General features: G+C 41.5%; 1 protein-coding gene across 1 annotated transcript; it reads left to right on the top strand.

The window, feature by feature from the left end:
- The first annotated feature begins 167 nt into the window (after nucleotides 1-167).
- On the top strand, nucleotides 168-11,306 carry LOC119617428 (lipoxygenase homology domain-containing protein 1-like). Its single transcript, XM_037978009.1, has 19 exons — nucleotides 168-201; nucleotides 428-583; nucleotides 680-1,276; nucleotides 2,921-3,035; nucleotides 3,212-3,223; nucleotides 3,467-3,547; nucleotides 3,682-3,866; nucleotides 3,977-4,075; nucleotides 4,726-4,874; nucleotides 6,135-6,258; nucleotides 6,601-6,710; nucleotides 6,951-7,091; nucleotides 7,169-7,304; nucleotides 7,799-7,959; nucleotides 8,051-8,137; nucleotides 9,008-9,143; nucleotides 9,248-9,402; nucleotides 9,540-9,700; nucleotides 11,159-11,306. Exons 1-19 carry the CDS (start codon nucleotides 168-170, stop codon nucleotides 11,271-11,273), a joined length of 2,754 nt encoding a protein of 917 aa, XP_037833937.1. The 3' UTR covers nucleotides 11,274-11,306.
- Nucleotides 11,307-11,378: the final 72 nt, after the last annotated feature.

The raw sequence follows: 11,378 nt of genomic DNA on the forward strand, positions 1-11,378 counted from the left end.
AACCCAACTAACAATGCCTGCCACAGCTGAGCAGCCTTATCAAACCCATAAATGACTACAACTCGGTTAATTTCGCAGATACTGAGCTAAGATTTGTTGTGGTAGTAGCTGAGAGTCACCCTCAACACATATTCTGAGAGCAAACAGATCTCACAGAATCTCGCAGCATGCCAGGAGATTCTGCATCACGTCATTTGCAAAGTTTGACCAAAACAGCCACAACTGCATCCCGCCTCGTTTTAAGATGAATTAGTTGAAAACTGCCTTAAAAGGCAGTTAAGCCTTAAATTATTAGTTGAATCCAGACACTTCCACTGTTGTTGCTGAATTGTTTTTGTTTTGTTTTTCCTTTCTCTTATTTCATGATACAAAAGGGAGTTCCAACAATAGCTCTCCCTTCTCATAAAGGGTTTCCTCCTCTGATCAGGTGACTGCGTGCAGTTCATCACAGTTAATGAGGTCGGAGCCGCCGCCGCTGCCGCCGCTGCTGCTGCAGGTGGGGTTTCCCAGGCACCAAAGAGCCGGCTTGTAAGAGTCCAACTCTGGCTCGTCCTGCCAGCTGGTCACTCCTGCACCGCCACAGGTCAGTTTAATCAAGTTTCACCGGAACACCCAGGAATCGGTTACAAGGGAGTAAATAAATTAAAGATGCCCACAAAAAAGAAAAAAACGTCTCAAGGAGCAGAGGAGGAAACCAAAGATGTGGATGACGACGACTCGGAGGATCGGGAACCTGAGCTAAAGAAGAAAGGCAAGCAGGCAGGGGATTCAAAGGATGCTGGAAAACTGAAGAAGAAGAAGAAGAAGTCTAAGGACAGCGATGAAGAGGGAAGCAGCTCTGATGCATCAAGGCCTCAGGTGAAGAGCAGCAAGAAGAAGGTCAGAGGAAAGGAAAAGGTCAAGAACGCAAAGCAGAAAGCCAAAGAAGAAGAAGAAGATAACAACAATGAGTCGAAGGGAAAGAAGACAGGAGAGAACCTCCCTGATGTGATTGAGACGACCAGGAAAGGCTCCAAAAAGAAGTCCTCTGTCAAAGATAAGATGGGCTCCAAGGACAAGAACAAAAAAGGAGAAGACGATGAAGATGAGGGGAAAAAGAAGAAGAAAGACAAGAAGAAGAAAGGATCAGTGAAGGGCGACAGCGATGACGACGCCAAGAAGAAGAAAGGAAAGAAGAAAAAGATTGAGAACTACGTTGAAATCTACGAGAACGAGCTGCGCAACTATGAGCCCGACAAGCTGGAGAACTACGAGGACGAGTACCACAAAAAGAAAGGTAACCTCCAACGTCTCATCGGAGGCAAGATTATAAAGCTTCTTCTTGTTCCGTAAAAGAAAAGATCATTTGATCTGAGGAGAGTCTGGGTGTCTCCAGCCATGTCGGAGCTTTAGTTTAATGTTCATGGTAACGTTACACTGGCCGACGGAGTAATGTTGACGGTAACTTATCGTCTGTCTTCATGGCACTTGTCACTAACCTTTAACAAAGTGCTGCGTTCACATTTATCACAGGAGGAGGGCGTTAAGGCTCGCTGTCAAATGGAAAACATCCTAAAATAAAAAAAAACCCAAAGCAGCCAAAGAAAAGCCTTTGGAAGATCTTCTGAAAGCGGGGAGAACTATCAGTTAAAAGGTTACAACATCTGGCTCCTTGGAAGCAAAGTATAAAAAATTAGAGGTAATTTATGTCTTTGAGAAAGTTGTTTATCTCAAGCAGGTAATCAAACTCAGCAATCTGTGACCAAAAAATCCTCTAACTGAAGCTATTTTACAGCTTCTGAGAAATGTTTTAACTTTAAGAGCTTCATTCATAGCTCACTTTATGATTTGTTTATATGTTTATATGTGAATAAATTATTTTATATAAAGATAAAATGGAATCCCAAGCAGTGAAAAAGACCCTGTAGGCGTCCTCTTATTTTCTAAAAGCTAAATAACCAATGAAAACATACCAGACTGCGTTCGACTAACTTATTTAACTCGAGAACTCACGTTGGTGTGGGAAGTTTAGGCGTGACATAAATGTTCAGCATGAAGATTAATTTTTAGGATGAAAAACTTGTGGCTCTGGAGGAACTTCAGAAGACCTGAGTTTAGTGCATTGGTGGGACTTCACGGCAGTTTTGTTAAACTTTCTGTCGCTTCGTGTGTTTCAAACAGTACCCTGCTTCTGCCACACAACGTTTCCAACACACCTTCTCCATGTTGTGTTCGTTTGACTGTCTGTTAGCAAAATATCTTAAGAACTACTGGGCGGATTTTAATGAAACCTTCAGGAAATAATCGCTGAATGTACCGCTACAAGTGATTAACATTTGGAGTCTTTCCAATAAAAGATGACCCCTGCAGCCAACTGACCTCAGTGTACACAAACATGGCTATAATTTAGTCAGTTTTACAGATATTTTGCTAAAATTTGGTGTGGTTGTAGCTAAGAGTTATTCACAACACATACTCCTCATTGCATGAGATCTTTGCTTAAAACTTTTGCATTAACTGTTGAATAATGTCGTCCTGTTAACAAATCATTGGATGTACATCCATAGCTGATTACCGTTTGGAGTCAATCCTATTCATGAGGGTTGCCACAGCTAATTGACATCAACCAGCACTGGAGTGACTTGAACGCAGAATATTTTGCAGATACTGAGCTAATATCTGATATGGTAGTAGCTGAGAGTCATTCACAACACATACTCTGAGTGTGGCATCTCATGATCTGCATAAGATTTGACCAAAACGGTTACAACTCATTTCTCAACACAAGCTGATAAAAGTCTAAAGACATGGCATGAAAGGCAGCGAGCGATATGCATTCCTTCAAGGAATGCTAGGCCTTTAACTGTTCATGTAGCAGATTTAAGAACAACTGAGGTCAATTGAAACGTTTTACTGACGTTAAACTCATTAAACCTCCAAGTGTATGAGGTGGTGACCATTACTGGAGACGAGAGGGGAGCAGGAACTGACGCCAACGTCTTCATCACTCTCTTTGGAGAATATGGCATCACACCCAAAATTCACCTGGCCAGCAAGTAAGAAAATAAATGTACTAAATCGTTTATAATTGTAATACAAATAAAGTAATAAGTAAGTTATAAGCCATGATTTAACACTTTTTAATTCTATCCTTTGTATGTTTGACTGTGCAGCTTTTTGCTAAACTTTGTTTTTCTCTTTTTGTTTTTGTTTTTTTGCTTCACTTTAACAGCACAGAAAAGAAGTAGGTATTTTTTCAATATTTGCAAGAAAAACTGGTAAGAAAGTAGTCTGTGTGCTGTGATGTTGGTGTGAGTCAGATCACACCATTATGGTTTGTTGCATGATTTTTGACGAACTGATCGTCTTTAGCTCCTTTCCTAAATTTATCTCAGCTTCACTGTTCGATTCTTTTGCATTTGTTTTTTAGTTAAAAGAGGATTGGAATGGGAGTGGCTCCTAAGTTTGAACTTTTTTGTGATTCTAGGAGTCGAACGGCATTCGAGAGGGCCAAAACCGATGTTTTCAGAATAAGAACTCACAATGTTGGAACTTTGAAAAAGATAAGGTACTTTTCACACTCAGTGCGCTCCGTTTCGTCCTTTTGGGAATGATTTCTCAGAGACATGCACAGCTGACCTTGGAGCAGATTTATGGAGAAAAACATTCATTTATTTTGACATTTTTCTTGTGCTTGTCCAGGATTGAGCACGATAACACGGGCATGAATGCCAGCTGGTTCCTGGACAGAGTGGTCATCACGGATGTGATCCGGCCTCACCTGAGGTTCTACTTCTCCTGTAATAACTGGCTCAGCAGAGTGGAAGGAGACAGCCTTTATGTTAGGGACCTGCTGGCCACCATGGACCCCATGGACATGCCCAAATGTACAAATTCAGCTTTTTTTATGCTCCAAATCACACCCAATAAGAGTCGAAATTTAAAAAGTTCAAGTTTGCTCCTAAACTGGCTTGAATTTTGATTGTGATTTTCCCAGACAATAAATATGTGGTGAGCGTTTTCACTGCGGATTTGAAAGGGAGCGGAACAGACGCGGACGTCTTCATCAATATATTTGGAGAGTTTGGGGACACAGGTAAGAAGGATGTGGCTAAAAAGTCAAAGGGATAGTTCGGCTCTTTTGAAGTGGGGTTCTGAGGAAAGGTTAGGACCAATAAATATATCTCACCTGTTGTAGAAACTCCAACCTCAGTTTGCAGAAAGAGTTCAACTCTGACCAGATTGACAAGATAATGGAGCAAACTGGACTGCTGCCATTTTAAAAACGACTTCTTTCGCAAACATTTCACAGCCACTTATACAAAAACTGTTTTAGAAACCTTGAGATCACTGTCTATTTTGAACTACTGAGAGACTTTTATAATATTCTTACTGGAAGTGCCTCAGGCTGCAAACTCAAGGTTGTTAAAATAGTGTTTTTTATGAATTACTGTAAAATTTGATTTCTTTCCATTGCCCTACATTTTGTATTATACAGTTGTATACAGCAAACTAAATTGTAAGTTACAAACACAAGCAGCAGCAGCTAGCTGTAGCCCTTTTGGTGCAGCCTGAGAGCACATCCTGCAGGAATATCATAATATTTCGAACCCTCTGTACCCCACGTCTAAAGGTTTGAACTGTCCTTGTAACTTTTATTTCCCAGAGAGGAGACCAGTTTTGCTGCAGCAGCCTGGAGTTAAACTACAAATCAGCTGATGGGATTAACCAAACGATTTATTTCAGGGGAGAGGCGGCTCGATAGCGACAAAAACAACTTCGAAAAAGGCACAGAGGACAAGTTCACCATTGAGGCGCCAAACTTGGGCAAAATTCGGAAGATCACCATCGGCCACAACAACAAAGGCTCGTCAGCAGGATGGTTTGCGGAAAAGGTGGGAAAACAGACACAGAAAATAGATTTTTATTCTTTTCATCGAGATAAAACAGTGTGACATGGTGACTTTTGGTAGTTTCAGAATATAAACACTTAGTCTGTCAGATCTCCTCACTTCCCGACAGTTTTCCTCATCCAAAGCTGCTCCTCCGGCCCGTGCAGTACGGTGTTTGCCTCTGAGAGATGAGTTCATTCAAACTGACCCACGCTTTGACACATACAGGACGTGCGTGTCGTCATTCTAGCCTTTGTGTAAAGGGAAACCGGGCCTCATTAAGGGATAGCCTTACCACACACAGACAGATGAGTCAGTGGATTTGGTTGTTACTTCAGGACACGCTGATGCTGAAGCTCAGCTGGGACACAACTTCTGCATTTCACAAGTATTTTCTGCTGCCATCACAGTGGAATGTTGACTAAGTCTTATGAGCTGCTGAAACTTAGTTTGTCTTGTGTAAAAATGTCCAAAAAACTCATCTACAAACATTTATTTGAACGTTATGGGCGGGACATCAGTGATAGACAAAAAACTGCAGCCTGATTCGTCACAAATTTACAATATTTGAATTAATACAATGATATATTTAGTGGGTAGAAAGCAACAGGACATTATGTTTACTACAACCAGAAGTGTAAAAAACATTCTTTTATCAGTCGTGCATCTAAGCGTGAAATAAATTGCTGCTTCATCTTGTATCAAGATTTAAATTTAGCTACTTGGTAATGTGGAGGACAGAAACTCAAACCTGACTTTGGGTTGAGGACGAGATTCTTATTGATGCATATATCCCCTTTACAACTGTAGACAAAAAAAGAAAAGCACACATGAGTTGTGCTTTATTTTAAGTTGCTCTATGCATGTAAAACACCTTAAAGTGGAGTTAAAGGAACAGTGAACTTTAGTATGCAAAGGAAAAATGTGAATAAAAAGCTCAACAGAAACTAGAAGCAGCTGCAGAAAGAACTGTCCTGCATCTTTCAGTCAAATGTCAAACATTTAAATAAAGAAACTCAACCTGTTCATTGACATCAACTGTAAATTTCAGTATTACAAGACATGTACTACAGTACAAGAGTACAAGTATGCAGACATTAAAGTGAAATGTGAAGATAATGAAACGGGTCACAGATTTGTGTCTACAGCAGCTATAAGAGATCGTTTTTCTGGAAATCTCGGCATAACATTTAAACTCGATTTTGTTTTAAATGCTGTATTTTACGTTACTCTTACTTACATTACTCTGCTCTTTTCCTCAAGGTGATTCTGGATGACATGGGCAACAAAGTGGTGTATGAATTTCCCATCAATCGTTGGTTTGCTCTGGATGAGGATGATGGGAAGATTCAGAGGGATGTCTTGGTGGGAGGGAATCAGCCCACAGGTGAGCAGGAAAATAACTTCAAACCAGGAAATAATTAATCAGGTAAAATATGAAAACTAATCAAACATTAGTCTGCTTCTTTCACATGATTTTTCACTTCTATGAATTAGTCTTTTACTTTGTCTGAAAAGTAATAATATCAGAAACAAGGTTACAGGTGTTTGTTTAGGTTTTTATTTTCAAAACACTAATACCAGAAACGATGCAGATATCAGTTTTGGGGTCCGGCCAACGATGTTTAGATCTGAACGATCTTGTTCCCGCTCAGCTTCTCGGGAGCTGGGCGCAGTGACCTGTGCTGACTTGTCCTCTGAGGAACTAACATGTAACCGGATCTGCCAGGTATCGTGTACAACGTTCAGATTGTGACAGGAAACATCCGAGGAGCGGGGACCAACTCCAAAATCCACATAGTGATGCACGGCACCAAAGGCCTGAAGAACAGTGGCAAGGTACGGAGACAGAAACTGATCTTCGTCAGCAGATCTACAGATTTTAGGTTTATTCACAGAAAACAAGACATCTTTATGTCGCCTGTAGGCCTCCTTTCATATCAGAGTTTTAAGGTCATCTTATGATGAGATGGGATGGAGTTATAGGCATTTTGGTCTTTTGTGTTAGTCTGACTCCACAGATACATGCTTTTTATTCTTCTTCATTATCTGCAGCCCCTAACCATAAGTTTCACGCAGGTGTTTTTGGAAGGAGGGGAGTTTGAGCGCGGCCTGACAGACATCTTCAATGTCGAGATCGCTGCCCTCCTCAGTCCCCTCAGCAGAGTCACGGTTGGACACGACAACGACGGAGTGAGCGCCGGCTGGTTCTGCGAGAAGGTACGCCAGGTTTGCACACTCGCAGCCTGACGATGACGCACGGTGACTGATCTCAGCCGAAACGATGCCTTCCGCAGGTGGTCGTGTACTGTCCGTTCACGGGGATCGAGCAGACCTTCCCCTGCAGCAAGTGGCTGGATGAGAAGGAGGGGGACGGGCTGATAGAGAGAGAGCTCTATGAGATGGTCTCGCTCAGGCAGAGGAGACAGAAGAGTGAGTTAAATGTTATAAATTCATTGTGCTTTCTCTTCGTCCACACACACACACACACACACACACACACACACACACACACACACACACACACACACACACACACACAAAACACGACCGGGCTTTATTTGTCCAGGGTTAACTTGTAGGTTGAGTATTCCATCACTGCACGGCTTCATATTCATTCACAACAACACGGTTTCCCAGTTGGGAGCTGTCCACCACAATCACTTCAGTGGTGAAGCTTCTGCCCTGAGAGGATATTTTAACAAGCAAAGAAATGCCATCTCTTGGGCTCCACTGAAACGCTGAAGGAGCAGAACTGCTCAGGAATAACTTGACACGAATTAAACCCGAAACTCCTGCTGCCCCCAAAAGTTTTCAGCTCAACTTTCTGAGTTGTCTGTCAGTCGCGGCAACGAACGTGGCTAAAAGGGCCGCTGATTAAAGGGGCAGGTAGTCGTCTCTAATGAGAACAACGGTTTGATCCTCAGAGCACCCCTGGTCCTTGTGGATCTGGACGTCAGACATGGCCAACGCGGGAACAGACGCAGACATCTCCTTTCAGGTTTACGGAGAAAAGGGCAAATCGGACGAGATCAGGCTGGACAATAAATCTGATAACTTTGAACAGGGACAGGTAGACAAATTTATGGTGAGTATCCTATGATTTCAAATGTGTCCACACTTATTATCGATGAGTCAGGTATTGGGACTTTTCTTAATCTTATCTGAAAAACCCACAGGTTGAGCTGGCTGATTTGGGAAAGCTGATCAAACTTCGGATCTGGCACGAGAAAAGGAACCCGTTTGCAGGATGGCATCTGAGCAAGGTGAGAGTCCTCAAATGTGAAATTAAAACTCTTTACATTTCTGCACGTTTATTTAGGAATATTTGTGTGAATGCTGATTCAACATTCAGCCTATTGTTTTCCCGTTTGTTTGTGTGTGTGTGTGGGGGGGGGATCTAATAACTTCAGCTTACTTTCAGCTGTTTCAGCCATTCAACAATCAAAAAGCTCAGCTCATTCAGGAGATGGGTGCTTCGACTTTAGGCATTTGTAACTTTTTAAAACATTTCATTTTATTACAAATAATTTTACAAAATGTAAAAAAAAATGTTCTTTTTGAAGATTTTCTTCAGCAAACTTGCTGCACCTCCGTCTTCATATGTAACTTTTACTCCTTTCCTGGCCTTTTGTTGCTTTTAGTTAATGTTTTACGAATTTTACCTTCTAGCTAGCCTTCTGATGCTTTTAGCTAACGTTTTGCTACATTGAGATAGCATTTTTGCTACTTTTTATTTAGCTTCAGGCTACCATTTTCTTACTTTTAGCATTTAAGTACCCTTTTGCCACTTTTAGTTTTTAGCTAATATTCTACTTCTTTCTAGTATTATCTAAAGTTCTGCTTTTATCCTTAACAACTCAGTTTTAGCTTCTTCAGCAAATTTCAGCAGAATCATTCAGCACTCATGCTGCATTTCGACAGAAAATCTACTATATTTTTGTTTGTTTTTTCTATAAAATTGAAAAAGAACCTCGTGCATTCCTAATAAACTGGAGTATTTTAGCATTTTTGGTTAAAGATAGATATATAACAGCCATTGTGGAGCTTTTATTTTGCTTTTTTCAAAACACAAGTGTTAATTAATAAAATGACCTCTCATAGATCCAACACAATCTCTGTTTTAACCCTTTCAGGTGACTCTGATGAAGACCTTAACGAAGGAGAAGTACACCTTCCCATGTGAGCGGTGGCTGGACATTAACGAAGACGATAATGAAGTTGTGAGGGAGCTTCCCGCCTCTGGAGATCTGATCGATGAGCCACTGCCTGGTACGCATGTTCAGCAAAACACTGAAAAACTGAACAAAAATAAATAATTCAGCTTTACGAAATATGTAAGAGTGTAAACGTGTCTTTTTTTTTCTTTTCTCCAGTGATTAAATACAGACTGACAGTGTGTACGGGAAATGTTGGCGGGAGCGGAACAGACGCATCCATTTTTCTAAACATGATCGGAGACCTGGGAGACACCGGAGAGCGGCAGCTGATCAACTGCAAAAACAATGTCAACAAGTTTGAGAAAGGAAATGTGGGTACATTTCTCACAGCGCTGTTCGACTTTTCCCCCCTCATATTATTAACACGCATCAAACACTCAGTAATCTTTGGTCTAAAACGCTGTGCTCTTGACCTCACTTCATCATGTTGTTGTTCTTTTTGCTCCAGATGGATGAGTTCATAGTTGAGGCGGTGACCATCGGGCAGATCCGCAGGTTGAGGATCGGACACGACGGCAAAGGTGGAGGCTGTGGGTGGTTCCTGGACAAAGTGGTTGTGAGAGAAGAAGGAAAGGCAGAGGCCCATGCTGTGGAATTTCCCTGCAACAGGTTCATTATTCTCAACATATTATATATATTTATGCACATCTTTAACTTTCTGAGTATTTTATTAAGGAAGCATGAATTCCACATCCTTGTTGTCATTTGCTTTAATCCTGACAAAATAGTATTTCTACCAAATACTGTGAGATCTTTCATGTGGAGTAGGCCCTGTATTAGAGGGTACAAATGCTTGCAAATTTGATCAAATATTCAATTAGTATCAACTGAAGCAGAGCAAAGACACAATCCTATAATTTCCCTCCAAGTGAACGATTCATTTAATAAAATAAAATCATGTTAAATTGAGTAAATCCTGAGAAAATATTGAGAAAAGACAATATAAATCATAAAGTCATTTACTTAGACAGTGGTTTCATCCTAAAGTCTATGATTGGCATCTAGACACCTACAGTGTGCCAGAAAACACTGTTGACACACTCATGACAGGTTGGGACCATAAATTTATGCTGCCGGTGCCAAATTCTGGAGCCACCATCTGTCACACGTCTCAGCAGAGGAAGGACATTTTCAGAAACAAGTTTTTTTTTCCCTTCATTTTTATTCCTTTCCCAGCTGAACATACAATTGTGTCGCTGCTAAAGTTTCCTATTTAAAGCTCACAGCCATAAAGGCGGGGGATAATGTAATCGCCCGTGTCCGCGTGCGTGTCTGTTAGCAAAATATTCCATGAAATGTTGGACGAAGCTTAATGAACCTTTCAGAAAGTAATCGTTGGATACACATCTACAACTGATTAGCTTTCAGGGTCAACCTGATTCAAGATGGCCGACACAGCTAGTCGATCTTAGCAACTGCAAAAATGGCTATAACTCGGTCAGTTTTATAAATAATGAATTGAAAATTAGTGTGGTAGTAGCTGAGGGTTATCTCCATCAGATACTCTGAGTGCTTAAGGATCTCATGAGATCTTTGTTTGAAACATTGCGTGCGAGGCAGCGGGCGACGTGCACTCTTCAAGGAAAGCTGGTTTGTTTGTTTCTTCATTTATTTGATGACAGCATGGAACCAGTCAGGGCTGACTTGTTGTCTGTGATGCCTTCAGGCTGCACTTTTTGTTGACTGTTATCATCACCTTTCTGCCACCTCAAACTGGCCTGTTCCCCCCTGCTGTGACTCGTCTCCAACAAGACGTTTAGGTTCACAGGTTCCACAGTTCTTTATTTCCTTCCTTTTTTCCACCACACTTTCAAAGAGTACAGTTCAGCAGCTTCAAAAACCCAAACACCATTCGGATTTAGGCAAAAAGTTCACATTGGATAGTAGACTTTAAAGCTCCAGACCTGTGCTTTGTGCTGCTGCCTTATGAATGCCTGATTGGATAATTACATGAACAGGCAGGGGTTTCTGATTAAATGTGCTGTGAGCGCACACTGAGTAGTAATCCCAGGCCTGCATGTGTTCATGTAATGAGATGAGAGGTTTTTCTCCGACTGCGCTCCGCAGGTGGCTGGACCGCAACGAGGACGACGGGCAGATCGTCAGAGAGCTGGTGCCATTCTCAGATGGACAGCGTCTTTACAGTAAGTTCCAGGAAACGAGGTTTCATTTTAGCATTTAGATTTGACTCTGGAGCTTGTGTTTGTGACAGACATCAGCTATCAGATCGCGGTGAAGACTGGTGACATTCCCGGAGGCAGCTCAGACTCCAACGTCTTCGTCAAGC

Source organism: Kryptolebias marmoratus, linkage group LG1 (genome assembly GCF_001649575.2).
Source record: "Kryptolebias marmoratus isolate JLee-2015 linkage group LG1, ASM164957v2, whole genome shotgun sequence".
Classification (NCBI taxonomy): Eukaryota; Metazoa; Chordata; class Actinopteri; order Cyprinodontiformes; family Rivulidae; genus Kryptolebias; species Kryptolebias marmoratus.

What these genes read in the sequence shown, in the direction of transcription:
- LOC119617428 (XM_037978009.1), top strand. Translation starts at nt 168, where the DNA reads ATGCCAGGAGATTCTGCATCACGTCATTTGCAAA. An exon ending in GGAACTTTGAAAAAGATAAG is followed by an intron (nt 3,548 to 3,681) that starts GTACTTTTCACA and finishes GTGCTTGTCCAG; the next exon opens with GATTGAGCACGATAACACGG. An exon ending in GCCTGAAGAACAGTGGCAAG is followed by an intron (nt 6,711 to 6,950) that starts GTACGGAGACAG and finishes AGTTTCACGCAG; the next exon opens with GTGTTTTTGGAAGGAGGGGA.